The 17,432-nt window shown below is 41.8% G+C and overlaps 1 protein-coding gene across 2 annotated transcripts in view; it reads left to right on the forward strand.

The window, feature by feature from the left end:
* Positions 1 to 6,169: 6,169 nt before the first annotated feature.
* Positions 6,170 to 17,432, forward strand: part of nipal2 (NIPA like domain containing 2) — a 45,165-nt gene continuing 33,902 nt past the window's right edge. Inside the window, exons 1-3 of one of the 2 annotated variants that reach the window (XM_003219505.4) lie at positions 6,171 to 6,434; positions 11,674 to 11,742; positions 15,476 to 15,647. In XM_003219505.4, coding sequence (XP_003219553.1) covers positions 6,312 to 6,434; positions 11,674 to 11,742; positions 15,476 to 15,647 — 364 coding nt within the window. In that variant the 5' untranslated portion in view covers positions 6,171 to 6,311. Of the gene's footprint in view, positions 6,435 to 11,673; positions 11,743 to 15,475; positions 15,648 to 17,432 lie in introns of both variants that reach the window. The other variant, XM_062980147.1, reaches the window with a different exon arrangement.

Genomic DNA, 17,432 nt, shown 5'->3' on the forward strand with positions numbered 1-17,432 from the left:
TCTGCTTTAAAATCTCCAGAGAACTCTCCAAGGCAGCATATTCCATTGCTAAATAGCTCTTACTGTCAGGAAGTTCTTCCTAATGTTTTCCTGCAGTTTGCATCCATTGCTCTATGTCCTTGTTACAAACAGTTAGAAATAGTCCTGGTTACAAACAGGAAGCTCAGAAAATGGACACATGAGTTGTAGCTGATCTGTATACCTGGCCTTTAGATACCAAGAGATTCTATGAATGTGTCCAGCCCAGCTATTCCCAACCTTTTGTCAACTTGGTATGCTGAATTATAACTCCCATCATTTCTGATCAATATAACACTGATATAACCTCCTCCTCCTCCTTCTTCTTCTTCTTCTTTTGGAGGGAAAGTTTTCTCAGCTAACATTTATCATTATCTGGCAGGTTAATGGCCAAAGAGACGTTTGCTTTTCTTTCTTCTGATTTTTTGTTCTCCGCTCTCCCTGTTTCCCATTCTCATAATTGTAAATATTCCTCAATGGTAGTAGAATGTGCATTCCTTGCCAATGTGGCCATGAGTTTTTTCTCACGGTAAATGAGCAGAGATATATTAGAAGGGCATGCTGCTATTCTTATAGCTGTATGGCTTGAGTTTCTGGGAATGTTGCCCAGCACTAATAATAAGCAAACCTGGATGAGAGAGTCGGGAAGGAGTGCAGGCTGCCAACCCAATCATTCAATCAAAGAGTGTTGCCTGACAATATGGTCTCCTCCTGTGCCAGTTTATGGAAATGGCAGCGGCCTTCAAACACTCGGCCGCAGCCCCAGGTTTACAGGTGGGGAGAGTTAAACACCAGGAGCCAAAGAACAGAGGCATCTCTTCTGAAAGCCCTTTCCAGAGTATAGGTTAAATGTGTAAAATGGAATAATGTTTTCTAAAGTAACAATTGTCAGTGTTACTTTTAAGCATGGCAATGTCAAATGTTGCATTTTCTAAAAGCAATGGGCAATATTTACTTTGTTACTTTGAGGGAGTAAAAAAGAAACTAAAAAGAAACCAATTAAAAACAAAACCCGAGAATTCAGCCATAGCAGAGCACTTGATGAACCAACCTGGACACAGCATATTATTTGAGAACACAGAAATGCTGGACCACTCTCACAACCTTCATGTCAGATTACACAGAGAAGTCATTGAAATCCACAAGCATGTGGATAATTTCAACAGAAATGAGGAAACCATGGAAATGAACAAAATCTGGCTACCAGTATTTAAAAACTCGAAAATCAGGACAGTAAATAAAGAACAACACTCAGAAAACAGGGGAATTCCAGACATTAAACAATTAGGGCCAGCTAACAACTCTCAACAAAGGATTCCCCCAAGCAGGAATCAGCCAGGCCTTGAAGCTGCAAGGCTTTTCAGTGCTAATCAAGGTGATTAGGCAACATTCACATGAGTTCTTTCTCCCACCCTGGACCTTCCACAGATATATAAACCTCCCTTGCCTAGTTTCCAATATGCCTCACAACTTCTGAGGATGCCTGCCACAGATGTGGGTGAAACGTCAGGAGAGAATGCTTCTAGAACATGGCCATACAGCCTCAAAAACTCAGCAACCCAGTGATTCTGGCCATGAAAGCCTTCGACAACACATAAAAATAAAATGTAGCATTAGAATCGGTTACTTAAATATGAAGCTTTTACTTCAGTTTTGCTGGCCCATTACTTTTTTTTTATTAAACTAGTCATCCATGACCCTCCAGATGTTGTTACTGTAAATTACAGTTCCCATCATCTTTGACTGCTAGTCACGGGAGCTGGGATTTATAGGGAATGAGAAGGTTATAAGTGTCCCCAGACTAAACAAACACGTGGGCATTCTTTTTTGAGTTTCCACAAATGCTAATGCTCCCATTTATAAACACTTAGAAAAGCTGTGGCTGAAACCAACATATTGGGAAGAAAAGGGGAAAACATTTCCTAATTTCACACTTCTCAGCCTTGAGATGAAAGGGATTTAAATGAACCCAGCTGGACTTTTGAAACTAACTGGGGCGATAACATTTCTAGCATAAAGTTTTGTGGATTATTGTCCACTTCATCAAATGCATCTAATGAAATGGATAGCAATCTATGAAAGCATATGCTAGAAATTTGTTTTCCCCAGTTAGTCTCAACAATGACACTGGTTTCCTTCATGTCCTCTTCTAATGGCAAGGTGTGAAAATGTATTTCTGACATGATTTTAAAAGGACATTTTTAGTGGGTAATAACATTGTAAATTCTGAGGAAAAGGATGGAGAGGAGGTAAAAAGTGATAAACATTGATCACTGATCAGAATGGTGTATCATTCATGATCAGATGATTATATTGTTTTAGCCACACACTACTGTGTACAGGCATTCACTCCAATTTAATGTAGTTTATGGTACGCCATAAGGTGCATTTATATATAAGCCCTGCCAATGTTTACATCCCATGTTTTTCCAGTATTGTATCAAGAGAGTTGTTAAAATGCAAGACTGAGATGTGGGAAAATGAAGGCCCTACTAAGCCACTAAGCTCACTGGGTGACTCTAGTCCAATTTTTCAGCCTCACGGTATTGCAATGAAGGTAAAGAAGAGGAAGTAGAGAACTGTGTACAGTGCCTTGAATTCACAAACATAAATATATGGAAGGAGCAGGAATGTAATGGCTGGCTAGCATCTTTGGCATACGCAGAACTATTGTTGGTTTGTAAGTTTGCAAGAATAGAGCTGTATGCATTAACCATGAAGAGGAGAACTGTTTTTTTCTTCTTGTTAGCGTCTCTTCCAGCAAGGAATTATTCTGATTCAAAAATAGTGCTCTGACTTGCATATATCTGCTTGTGGTTGGAAGCGTGTGTTTAGTCCCATACCAAGCAATACCTGTGTAAAAACACCATTGAAATCATTTGTCTAGAACCCAAGCTATAGTTCTGAATGGTAGAGATCTGTTTGCACTTGCGGGGTTTATTGTGTGGGGTAAAATCTGCCCACCAGGAGCTCAGTCTAATCAGGACAAAGACAGGCAGACATGAACAGAACAGTTCTGTCTTCTCTCCAGATGTTGCTAAATGTAGCTCCCAGTCTTCATCACTCTTGACTCTCCTTGATTGGGGCAATGGTTCAACATCTGGTGGATCACACAATACCCACTGTTGCACTCTAGCACTGGAAACACCTTTTTCACCCAGCACCACACCAGAGTCCAGTAATTTTATCTAAAAATGTTTGTTGAAGAAGCAGTAAAAAAAGGGGAAAGGGCAATTCAAAAAGGAACAGCAGAAAAGGAAATACAAAATAGTAAAAATCCAAAAATGCCAAAGTACATAAAATCAAGAGAACCAAACTCCACAGCAGTAAGTTAACCATAAACTAGAAAGCAAGAACTATTCCAGAGTAAATCCTTCAAGGAAACAAAGACATGAACCAGAGAACTTGAGAATACTTGAATCATGAACTTGAGAGCAAAGACAGGAGCCTATTCCTATGGCAGCATTGTCTCCCCTGAAGGCCTGAAGCTCACACTCCTTAATATAAGCCTGGCCAAGAAGCCATGAGATCATGCCGAAAGCACTTGGGCTTCAAGGTCTTCTCACTGATTCTTTCAGAGAGTCTAATTAGTCTATTTTTCACTCCTTCCATTCTCAAACCTAATCTAGCTTCTCTTGAGAACTCCCCATCAGGTGAAGGCCGTTTTCCAGGGGACACAGGACTTTCATTTTCCCCTGTGGAATCCAAAACATCCCCTTCTGTGGCCTCTTCTGACTGCAATTCTCTCCTGATTCTGACAGCCTTGTCCTCTGACATGTCAGAGAAATCAGAAAAATCCTCAGCCGCTTGCTCAGCTACAACACCCACCCTGGCTAGTGTGACATTTTCCAATTTATTCATTTAGTCACTATTTCATTTCTGGGTGACTTTCTCCCAGGCCCCTTTTACACTGCTTTATATTTCAGGATTTTATCCCAGACCATCTGCTTTGAACTGGATTATATGAGGCCCCTTCTACACTGCCATACAAAATCTGGATTGTCTGCTTTGAATTGGATTATATGACAGTGTAGACTCATATAATCCAGTTCAAATCAGGTAATGTGTATTTTCTGCTTTTATAACCTGGATTATCTGGCAGTATAGAAGGGGCCTGGAGCCCCTTCCACAACAGATGTACAAAATCCACTTTTTTGTGTGTCCCTGAGTCGCTTCTGGTGTGAGAGAATTGGCCAAATTGGTTAAAATGAAGTAAGTAAATAAATAAAATAAAACATTTTGGCTTATATGACTGTGTGGAAGGGCCCTGAGTCTCCACGGACAGATAATCTGGGATCAGATCCTGGGATTTAGGGACAGGGTGGACGGGCCCCAGAGTGAGCCCTCTAAAGATATCTTATGACATTTATGTACCGGTATATTCAAAATCATATACACACACACACACACACACACACACACACACACACACACACATATATATATAAGATATCTTATGACATAACATGGAAGCTTGAATGGAATACAATATTTCAGCCTTATCTGTCCTTTACTACTCTCACTTGATTTGATCAATGCAATGGCCGCCAACATTTGGGCAGTTTGGATGAACCGGTATGTGTGATTTTAAAAAAAATCCCTATGCTATTTTAGGCTGAATCTACACTGCATAATTCAGGGGTCCTCAAACTTTTTAAGCCGAGGGCCGGTCCACAATCCTTCAGACTGCTGAAGGGCCGGATTATCATTTGAAAAAAAAATACAAACAAATTCCGATGCACACTGCACATGTCTTATTTGTAGTGCAAAAACAACAACAACGAGAACAATGAAAGAACAATACAATATTTAAAAAATAAAAACAATTTTAACCAACATACATTTATCAGGATTTCAATGGGAAGTGTGGTCCTGCTTCTGGCCAATGAGATAGTCAAGTTAGTTGTTGTTGTTGTTGTTGTTGTTGTTATTGTTGTGTGCCTTCAAGTCATTTCAGACTTTGGGCAAGCCTGTCTAAAATTTATTTATTTATTATTTACTGCATTTATTTACTGCATTTGTATCACACCCTTCTCACCCCAAAGGGGACTCAGAGTGGCTTACAAATTATATGTACATACAATATATTATATTATTAGCATAGAATAATATTAGCATTATATATTACTATATTGAACTATACCACTATACTGTAATATTATTAGTAATATTATATGTAATGTAGAATATATAATTAATATTATTATATGGTATTATTATTAGTGTTATATTGTATTACATTATAATATTATTATCAATATTATATGTATATACAATATATTATATTATAAAACTGAGGGCGGGGGCCAGGTAAATGACCTCGGAGGGCCGCATCCGGCCCCCGGGCCTTAGTTTGGGGACCCCTGGCATAATTAATGAAGTTTGACCACAATTTACCTGCCCTGGCTCAGTACTATGGGATCCTGGGAGTTGCAGTTTAGTGAGGCTCCAGACCTCTTTGGTAGTGAGCGACCTTATAGAACTGCATCTCGCAGGACTGGATAGCATTGAGCCATGGCAGTGAAAGTGGTGTCCAGCTGCGTTAATTCTAGTGTAAAGGTAAAGGTAAAGGTTTCCCCTGAAGTTAAGTCCAATCATGTCTGACTCTGGGCGTTGGTGGTCATCTCCATTTTTAAGCCGAAGAGCCGGCGTTGTCCGTAGACACCTCCAAGGTCATGTGGCCGGCATGACTGCATGGAGCGCCCTTACCTTCCTGCCGGAGCGGGACCTATTGATCTACTCACATTGGCATGTTTTCGAACTGCTAGGTTGGCAGGAGCTGGAGCTAACAGCGGGCGCTCAAGCCGCTCCCGGGATTTGAACCTGGGACCTTTCGGTCTGCAAGTTCAGCAGCTCAGCGCTTTAACGCACTTCGCCACCGGGGCTCCTAATTCTAGTGTAGATGCGCCCTATTCCATTGGGAAAGAGTTAAATCTCGGGCTATTGCTGCAGAGGAGGAAGAGATGACGGGAGGGAGGAAGAATACAGCAGAAACTGAAACTTTGTGTCCCTTCGCAACTCTGCGTTTCCCCCCCGTGAAACAACTTTCTGTTTACGAGAAGTTGCAGGAAAGGGAATGTTGTGCCTGCTGCCGCTTAGGATCCCAGGGTTGGTGTCTTGGGTTCCCACAAATACCTTTCCCAAACCTCTGTTCTCTTCTTCTCTGGGCGCCTAGGAGCGAACTCGCCTTCCCTCCCTCCCGGCCTCCCTTTCCTCCACCCAAACCCTGCCCTTAGCAGGAAGTGGGAGGCCAGGAGGGATCCGGTTTCCTCGGTTGCTCCCTTGGTGCGATCATGGCGTGGCTGGGGACCCACGGAGACCCTTTGGGAGACCCCCACGCCGCCCCGAAAGGGAGCTCTGTGGTGGAAGGGGCCAGAGAGGCGCTGCTGTCCTGGGGCTGGTACTACGCCAACCAGGTAAGAATGGGGCCATCTACACCAGGCCTGGGCCAACTTGGGTCCTCCAGGTGTTTTGGACTCCAGCTCCCACCATTCCTAACAGCCTCAGGCCCCTTCCGCTTAAGCGGCTGAGGGGCAAAAGGAAGGGGCCTGAGGCTGTTAGGAATGGTGGGAGCTGGAGTCCAAAACCCCTGAAGAGCCCAAGTTGGCCCAGGCCTGCTCTACACTGTGTAGGATCACCACAGTTTGGGATCACTCTCTCTGCCTTGGCCCAATGCAAAGTCTTCCCAAATAGATTCTATTTCTCTTGTTCAGGATCGTCTTTACCAGGAACCAGGCTTTGTATACAGTGAGGGAGGAGGGAGGATAGTCCTCCCTATTGGTTGTGCTAACTAGGACCCATAAAGTCCAACAATACCAAGAGGGCTGTCAAACACTCCGGATTTGCAGGTGGAGTTTCCGAATAGGTAGGATTTTTGCATTCGTGTAATAGAGTAAATACCCACTGGGAAGGTTACGTTATGCAAGCCAGAGCTGAGGATCACTATAGTATAGTGCAGGGTTCCTCAAACCTTTTAAGCAGAGGGTCGGTCCACAATTCTTCACACTGCCGAGGGGCCAAATTATCATTTGAAAAAAAAAATACAAATTCCTATGCACACTGCAGATGTCTTATTTGTAATGCAACCCCTCCCCCCCAAACACCACCCAACAACAACAATGAAAGAACAATACAATATCTGTGTCTATACACATAATAAAAGTGAACATCTGTATATGTGGATGTGGCACAGGTGTCCACTCACACAGACAGCCTCTGGCCTCCACAAACAGGCCATAGTTCCCAGTGCTGAGGAGCCACCAAGTCACTCCCTCCCAGGACATTGCAGGTTACAGCGAACACATCCCAGTGTTCCTTTCTCTCTCTATTTGCATGACTTCGCCCACTGCCTTTCTCTTAACCCTTCCCTACCCTTTCCTATGGCACACATCAAACAGAGGACTCGATCAGCAACTGAACATACTAGAGAGAGGTTTGGGGAGAATTCACCATGATTTATAGGAGTTGTAGGGACTGGGATGTATAGTTCACCTGCAGTCTAAGAGCACTCTGAACTCCACCAACAATGGACCTAGAACTCACTTGGCATAGAGACCCAACATGGCCAACTTTGCATACTGGCGGGGTTTGGGGGTGATTGATCATGACATCCAGGAGTTAAAGTTCACCCATATTCAGAGAACACTGAACTCATCTGATGACGGATCTGGACCAAACTTGGCACACAGACCCAACACGGCCAATTGTGAATACTGGCAGAGTTTGGAGAGAGTTGACCCAAGATTTTTGGGAATTGTAGTTCACCCACATCCTTGTGCATTTCCTAATGGGAGCAAAGACAGTTTTTTCCCCCTAAGAAATAGTGTAACATCCAAAAACAAACAAGACCCTTTTCAAATAACCTGGGCATCAGTGGGTACCCAAGCTAGTTTAAAAATGATAACAATTTTAACCAACATAAACCTATCAGTATTTCAATGGGAAGTGTGGGCCTGCTTCTGGCCAATGAGATAGTCAAGTTAATTAGGACTGTTGTTGTTGTTGTGTGCCTTCAAGTCATTTCAGACTTTGGGCGAGCCTAAGTCTAAAACTGAGGGCGGGGGCCAGGTAAATGACCTTGGAGGGCCGCATCCGGCCCCCGGGCCTTAGTTTGGGGACCCCTGGTGTAGTGGAATATATGTGGATCAATGGTGAAATGCATGTGGCTGGGTCCTGGTTGCATTCCTGTAGAGTAAATAGCTACTACCCAAGTTACATTATGCAAGCCAGAGCTGACGATCAGTATAGTGCAACATATGTGGATCAATGGTGAAATGCATGTGGCTGGGTTCTGGTTGCTTTCCTGTAGAGTAAATAGCCACTGCCAAAGTTACATTATGTGAGCCTGGCAACCCACAACAGAGAATAAATAAATACCCACACGTAGACTCATTGCAAGACCCCCATAACTATGGAAGCCACATCTGAAGTTTTACTTACCTCTGATCTAAGAATTTGCTAGGTCCTCCAGGAGATTCTGTGGAATGCTTTCTCCTTACATGTTACTGCAGAGTCACCCTGGAGGACCTAGTAAATTTCTGGAGAGGATACCTCCAAGGTAACACTATGATATTCTGGGACTGGAAGTCAGGTCATTTAATGGTGGTTGGTTGTATCTGTCGTTTCAGGGCTCTTCCACACAGCCATATCAAGGCAGAAAACCTTTCAATATCTGCTTTGAACTGGGGTATCTGAGCCCACACTGCCATATAACCCAGTTCAGAGCAGATAAGGTGGGATTTTATTCAGCTGGGTGGAAGGGGCCTCAGTTAACCACAGTCCAGCCAGGAATGTATCTTCCACATATGGGGGCCTTACTGCAATCACAATGTACAAAGGCAGCACAAAGAGCAATCTTCATTCAAGCCCCTCTCTGTGTACTTCAGTATGCTTATGCAATGGCCGTACATCCACGGCTCCACTTATAGTGTCATCACCTGGATACAATCATTGTGTATTGCCAAAAAGGAAAAACACTCTGCTTGTGTAGTCCAACTTACTCCTATACATTTCACTAACAGGATGTCAGCTCCTGGCCTCAATCCAACACTCCCTGAACGTAGCATGCAGACATATGCCACGTCAGTGCTGTCCCAACCTCTATGTCAAATAGCAATGTGTATAAAACATGTCAGTGGCTAGATGCCATTACACTGGGCATCACCACCATGTACAACTATAGTGTGGAATCACAATGCAAAATACAGTATAGGATTCACAACTGCAATGCCCAGTTTGCCGTAGCTGAATGTGTCATCTTCCAACTCTGCTTCCACCACTTTCAACAGAATACATTCCTTGTTGCATTTTTATGTATCTAAACAAATTCTGGCCCTGTGTGTTTACCTGTCAGTTCCTACCTCAAAAGGTTGGGAGGACAGAATGGATGAAAGGAGAATCCTGAGCTCTTTGAAGGGGTGGTAAATTGTAAACAAACCTGAAATAACCAGGAAGCCAACATGGAGAACTTTTGAACTTGAAAAAATTGAAGATGATGTGAACTATGTGTGCATGGTGTACAGAAAATAGATAGGAAGAGAGTTCTCCCCCTTTCTTTGCCTTAATACTAGAACCCAAGCTCAATGAAACAAAATAGTGAAAGAACCTCTTTACATAGCAACCAGCCGTGGAACCTGCTGTCACAAGAACAATTTATAGAAAATTCAAGGCTAGTATTATCTATTCTGCCTTCTTTTTTTGCCAGGCAAATATTCTTTTATTCTGACAGGCTTTAGAATGGATGTTTCTACTAAGAATGTGTTGCAGTCTTCTCATTGTACAGAGCTTTTAAAGACTGCCTTTTAAAATTTAATTGTATGTTTCCAATGGTTTTAATTCTATTTTAATGTTGATTTTTTGGGGGTTTTAACTATAATGTATCTGTTTAAAAGTGTAAAACACCAAGACCATTGTCATCGTAGTTAGATATTTGGAGACAGTATGCTTGTGAATGTGAACAAGTTGCCAGGGAACATGAGTGGGAGGGTGGCACTGCATTCATGTCTTGCAAATGGGCTTCTCACAGGGAACTGCTTGGCTGCTGTGGGAACAATGTGTTGGACAAGGGGGGTCATTAATATGATCCAGCAGAACTCATCTTATGTTTTTATATAATGCTGAATTTCTCTGATGAATCTATGAGATGACAATTTATTAAAAGTCACCTGGAGTATGCCCATAGTCCACCTCCAACCTCCCTTGGAGCATTTGGGAAGATCTTCTTAGTTGTGATCCATTTTTCAGTGTTCCATTGAAATCACTATGGCATGTAATTTTACCATCCTTAGTCCATTCGGGTGGAATATAATATACATTGATAACCATTTTGTCATGATCTGAATTGAGCTGATAAATTCACCTTTGGTGACTGATCTATTGGAAAGGCTGGAAAGCTCATTAATGTTGTATACATGCAATGCTCCATTATGGTTTACTGAGAAGCTATAATATCCTATCCTGAGGGTTTGAACACCCTTTAAGCACCAGATCTTGTCTGATCTTGGAAGCTAAGCAGGAACAGCCCCGGCGAGGACTTGGATGGGAGACCACCAATGAATACCAGGTGCTGTAGACTATGCTTCAGATGAAGGAACTGGCAAATCTACTTCTGAGTATTCATTTCCTAGGAAAACTCCATAAGATCGATAGCTTAGCCATAAGTTGACGCGCATAAGTTGAACACATATTGTCCACTTACAAATTGCCCTCAGATGTTTTATATTCTGCCTCAAAATGAGTTTCCTGAACAGGTAAGGAAAAATATTTGAGAGAATTCTTGCTCAATATCTTTAATGTTGTTTGTTTGAGCTGCATAAGCTGTCTACCTTTTTGATCATATATTTCCTGCATTTATATTGATATATTATAATACATTTGCTACAAAAATAGTTCGAAAGGCAGAAATTAATCAGTGATGGCTATAACACATAGAATTCCTATGGAGTTGAACTAGTTTTGAAATGTGGGCTATATATTTCACTTGCGCCACAATTTATATTTATCCATGCTTATTGGCCTATTCTTCTTACATGGTTAAACAAATGAAAACATCAGTATAGGCTTCTCCTTAGCATCTGCAGTCAGTGAGTAGTTTTACAACCTTCTGTTTCTGAAGTTGATGGAAATATCTGAATAGCAACCAGTGCATTTCAGAGATGAAAAACAGTATATGTGTGGCCAAGCAGCATCAGAATATGATCAAGATGGTAAAAGCTATTAATGAGAAAAACCACACAAGCTAGGAGAGACTCAGCGGTTTGCTTCTGCCTGAGCTTACTGGTAAAGGTGAGAACCTGCCTTCTTCTTTGCATGGTCTGAGTTCTTTGAGTGCAAACTACTTTTTCGCTTTGAAATCAGTTTGTAACAATTGGAGTAAGTTGAGGATGAATGGGGAGAAATGGGAGAAGGAGAACGAAATTGGGACATTTTTAAAAGCAGCTGGAAAAGTGGGGTGACAGAGGATGGATCAGGGTTGTCCTTCCCAGAAGGAACATATAGCTTGGCCCTATATGTATACTTGTGAAAATGCAATGGATTTGAATGAACATAAATCCTGAGCGTGTGCCATTATGTAAATTAGTGTAAATATATCAATACTCGGCTACTTCTCTGCACTTTCTGTCTCATTGTACACCTCTGGTGTTTTTGTTTTTGCAGAAATTGCTCCTAGGCATCTTGTTGGCAGTCACAGGAAATGTTGTGATCAGCATCTCTTTGAATCTGCAGGTATGAGCATCTCCTTAACACTGTAGGCTGCAGCACAAGCTAAACTGTAGATCTCTGTACAAGATTACATTCACATTATCTTGCAATAAATCAGATGTGGAAATCACATGGCCATCGCCAGATGCGTTGGTTTACAAGCCAGCATTACCAATGGTGATGAATGCGGAAAGCTGCAGTCTAACCACATCTGGAGAAGCACTTGATTGCTATTAACTCCCTGTAGTAGTTGAGAGTTTAATGACAACTACTACAGGCTAAGTATCCTTTATCTGAAATGCCTGGGGTCAGATGTGTTTTGGATTTTGGAATTTTTCAGGCTTTGGAATACAGTACCTGTATTTGCATATGCATATACAAAATATGAGATGTCTTGGAGATGTGATCCAAGTCTAAAAAGAAATTCATTTATGATTCATATACACCTCATGCACATAGCCTGAAGGTAAGTACTATATATACACAATATTTTAAAAATAATTTTGTACATGAAGCAAAGTTTGGTTACATTGAACCACCAGAAAGCAAAATTCTGAATAAGGAATGCTCAGTGTTGTGACTGCGCCTTCGGGGATTATGGTTGATGGTGATGGAATTCGAAGAGGAAGAAAAAACCCTCGTGATGAGGGTTCACTGGAGGAGTTGCGCAGGAAGCGACTTAGAGAGCTATATGAGGAAGATTCAGATGGGGAGATGGATGCTGAGGAACAGTGGTGGCTGGGGAAGCGGGCACTGAATGGGCACAGCCACCGGAGATGTCTGGGGATTTGGGGCTTATGGATACTTCTGAACCTGGGGTTTCTGCAGGAGCTGATCCCAATTGGGATGCTTGGAGAAGGGAGGATGGTTCTTTAAGTGTTCATGGGGCTAAGTGTGGGCAGGATGATTGGGACTCCGACGAATTGCTAGGTACTCCAGATCCACGAGCTCTAGCTGTGTGGAGTTCAGACTCTGAGTAGATTTGGGACACCTGGTGTTTGGGTGTGAGTGTTTGGTCACCCAGGAGGAAGGGGAATAAAATGGGAATGTTTGGCCACTGCACTTTGCGTGTGGCAAGGTGTTGCTGAGGCACCATTGGGATCTCTGTGTTTCCATGAAGACTGAACTTGGACTATGATTTGAATCTGCTGATATCATCTAGCTTGGCTCTCGCTGTGTCTTATCGTGGACCTGTTTTGGATGACTGCACCCTCTTCGGACCTTGGATTGAATTTGACCTGGCTTCTGTCTACGCCCTCTGACTGACGGCTACTCCCGGCTTCTGACTATTGGTTTGTCTTTCGGAATTTCTGCTGCCTCCCGACCTGACCTTGGATTCTTCTGACGACGGCTATTCATCATCCCTTTGAGGCTCTCGGCTTATCTGCACCGTGGAAGCAGCTTACTGCTTTTCTAGTTTGTTTATTTTCCAGCAATTAACTCTATTTGTTTCCCAAAGCTGAATTGAAGCGTTATTTAGTTTTTTATTGAATGCCAGCATGGGAAATTAGTGTGGCTCGTTTTTGAGTTATTATTGTCCAATCTACTCTCGAAACACTGAAAAGTGAAGTGTTTCAAGGATATTTCCTGTGTTTATGTTATTTTTTGGCTTATCTTCGGAATAAACTTTGTTTTGTATGTTAACTGGCGTCTGACTCTTGACACTCAGCCTGTAATTACATCACAAAATGTTTTGGAATAATTTTGTTATTTATTCGCAGAATTTAGTTATCAAGTTGTTTTAAATACAGTATGACCCCCATATGCACAGGACCAGTATACAAAGTTGTATTTACTCATGTCTGAAAAAGCTTTTTCTAGATCAAGAGGCACAATTTTATGGTGTTTGTTTACTGGATGTTGACTACAGGGTCACACTGAGGACCTAGAAATGCTGGAGGGGTTCTCCAATGCAATTCCGTGGTATGCTTTTGCTGCAAACTGGCCAAGCAGTTGTTTCTGAGGACCTAGAAATGCTAGAGAGGTGTTCTCTCGGTACATTTTCTAAGTCCAACAATTCAATTCTATAGTATGCTTTTGTTGGAAGTTGACCATAGTGTCATGTTGGAAAACATAGAAATGCTAGAGAGATGTGATTCTACAGTGTGCTTCCACCCAAAGTGGTTCATTGCAATATGGTTCACTATTATCCACAGTTTTATGTTTCCACAATAAGTCCAGGAACATATCTTCCGTGGATATGGGGGTCATAATGTAAATGGAAATACTTCAATTATTTTTTAAAGTAACATATTTGGTGGTCATAAAATATGCCTTTAATTTGGAGTTGTTTCCTGGCAAATCTTATTCCATATTGTTCCCTAATGGGTTTTGACATACAAAGCCAAAACTCTTAAGCTGTACCATCATTTCTGTATAACCAAGAACCACACAAGACAGACTTTTCCTTTCCTGTCAGTGCCTCCCACTACGTTCTCGCCCTCTCTGATTCCAACAGCTTGTAGTCTTAAGACAATGTGCCTGAAAGGGAGTCAAGCAAATGGCATGCCCTCCAGAGCGGGGATCGGATTACCACTCTGCCATGAAATCAATGCTTGCCACACACAGCAATCCTTGTCCAGCAGAAAGACTCTTTTGACCACCACTTTGAATCTTATGGCTCCCATGTGGAGGCTGTTGGAAACTGCTTGTACATGGAAGCGCGTAATACAATAGCACTACTATTTGAAAGCAGCTGGCTATATCGTTAATTCTAATTGCTTTGTGATTTTCCATGCCAGCATGGTATAGTTCCTGGGTCGTATTGATACCTTGCGTGATTAGATTGTAACCTATCCAAATGGACTTTTAATTCTCAAATTTACTATGCGGAATGGCAACTGACACAAGTCATTTTTAGCAGCTTCTGGGTAGGGAACCATAATTTATGGAAACCTCTCAAGACTTTAGGTCCTGCCTCACCCAGTGGTTGAACTCTAACAGAAAATTCCAGGTTTAAAACCTGACCTCTTTGATTTATTGTGAGAAAATCCCAGCTTTAAACCCTGGAGAACAACCCGTTAACCTATCAGCAACTTCAGCAAAATGAGAAGTAATATTTTTTTTGCAAATTCTTTCACTTAATGGTAGTCTTTAGTCCTACTTCTCCTCTCATCTACCCTAGAGAGACCCTATTGTGCAGAATGAGTGTTAGTTCAAGAAGTTGCAGAAATAGGCCAAAATTGCCTTATATTCCATTGCACTGATGGAAGTTTCTGCAAGATCAAAGAGCCTTCTGTAGGCGAAGACACGCTATTAAATCAAACTCAATAGTCTCTTTAAATTTTTAGTTTTTGACAATCTCTTTGCATTTCTGTTCTCTGCTCTTCCCCACTTTCTGTATTTTGTGAATAATTCAAACGAATGTGTGTGTTGAATGCCTTGCCAGTTCAAACTGACACATGTCTGGAGCTTCGTTCCTTTTTGGTTTTCTTAAATGACAGGAGGGTTTGTTTTGGCCCTGCTTCGAGACTGCTCTCGGAATTCAAAGTTTCTTAAAAAGTCATATTTTGAAAGTAGCTTCTACATATCCAAAGCATTTCAAACCACCTACTCGGCATGTTAACTTCAGTGCATGTTGACATTTTTGTTCCATAAGTGTTTATTTAGAGACTGGAGATTTATGTAATTTCTTAAGCATTACATAATAGCAGCATTATTTCACCCAGAATGAAAAAAGTTTCTGTAATAGCTTATAAAGGTTCAAGTCAATGTTTGTAGAATGTCTTACATTTTTGACTCTTCTTTCTATATCTAGAAATATTCTCATCTTCGATTGAAGTGCCAAGCCACTCCAAAGCCATTTTACAGAAGCAAACTATGGTGGTCTGGAATGGTACTGATGGGGATTGGAGAAACAGGGAACTTTGCAGCCTATGGATTTGCTCCAGTCATGGTTATTGCTCCACTAGGAAGCACGGCTGTCCTAGGTAAGACTCACACCTCCTCAAATTGTATTCATATGTCTTAGGGAAACAAGCAACCATCATTTATCTCTGTCAAAATTGCACAAATTTTGAAAGAACAGACTTATTTAAAAAAGGTCTCTAGGGAGGCAAATTTGTTAGAACACGTAACATTCCAGTCAAGAAGAGGAGTGATCAAGTCAAAGTCCAGATAAGTGTTATGGTGGAGTTGGAAAGCAAAACACATTCTTACTAAAACTATACAGTACTACTAAAACTATACTAAAACTAAACTATACTTACGAATACTATAAAAGTATTTTTGTTTGTGCAAGGTGATCCCATCAATTTCACCTGTTTCACCCCAAGTGCAAATCTGTCGGCTAGATTTCTTAGTATTCACAAGGGTTCCCCAACCACCTGTGCTTCTGGGGATGGGAGGTGGAGCATGGGATGACACCCCTATTCTATTGTCTAAGAGATGTACTCACTATTCCTCATGGCACAGCAGAGTTTACTCACATGTAGAACAATCGTATGCAGCCAGAAGAATGAGGCCACATGCCTGCTCCACTTCCATGCCCCACTCCTGGCTGATTCCACTCAGGGCTCCTATAGTATGAATAGGAGGTTTTGTTCACATACTGGTGCTCCATACAGCCTAGTGTGTTTGAGCATCACAACATGGAGAAAAGAAGAAAGCAGATAAGGCTGCCTTGTCAGCTTGTCACAGCATATTGAAAAAACCATAGACCATAGAAAAGAGCACATGGGCCATCCAATCCAACCCCCTGCCATGCAGGAAAAACATCATCAAAGCACCTCCGACAGATGGCCATCTAGCCTCTGCTTAAAACCCTCCAAAGATCTGTAAGTTTTACTACCAAAATGGGAAAAAACCCCAAACTGATGAAATGGAAGGAAGAAAATCTTCCCTGGATGCCTTTTGGAAGAAGCCTTCTAGTGGGCTCTAGAGCAGTGGTTCTCGACCTGTTGGTCCCCAGGTGTTTTGGCCTACAACTCCCAGAAATCCCAGCCAGTTTACCAGCTGTTCGGATTTCTGGGAGTTGAAGGCCAAAACATCTGAGGACCCACAGGTTGAGAACTACTGACCTAGGGGATTTGAGATGTGTTTGTTTGCCTGTGCATCCCTTACTTAATATACTCGTTGTTTCTTTTCACTTTGCATCCTGTTTGGATGGAAAGTTTGCTGAATCATGTTGAACTACTCCTCTTTTTTGTGGTACAGGGCCCTGTCCCTTTCCATGTTACTTCTGTTATTTAGGTACCAAATTTTCTGTTTAAAAAGTAAAGCTCAGGACTCATCTGCTGTTTGCTAACTGAGGTAGACCTGTAATTTATGTATTGCGAATGCTCCCTTTGCCTCCTGCTGCTGTCCCCTCATATAGCTGCAGCTGTGTGTTGCTTGGAGACTGGTACCTTTTGATTATGAAAGCTCTCGTTTTAGTGTGTTTTGCATAAAGCGACAGACTTTAGCAGATACGTTTTGTAAGTGCATCTCAAAGTTTTGTATTCATACTATCACATTGGTTCATGTCATCTTGAGTAGCTCTTTATAGCAATGATGCTTAAACTTTTCATTGCAAGAAAAATGTTATGCTTCCTCCAGGAGGGGAGGTTTCCTGCTGATGAAGCAAATATGCCTGCTGCTGTTTATCCTTTCTTAATCCCTGGGAAGCATTTGAAACAGGATACTGATTTTAACAAATGTGTTCTAATTCAAGGCCCTATGTGTGTATTTTCTTGTTGTGCACACCAGTTTTCCCATTGGCTGTTTTCATGGGCCAT

Source organism: Anolis carolinensis, chromosome 4, assembly GCF_035594765.1.
Source record: "Anolis carolinensis isolate JA03-04 chromosome 4, rAnoCar3.1.pri, whole genome shotgun sequence".
NCBI classification, from domain to species: Eukaryota; Metazoa; Chordata; class Lepidosauria; order Squamata; family Dactyloidae; genus Anolis; species Anolis carolinensis.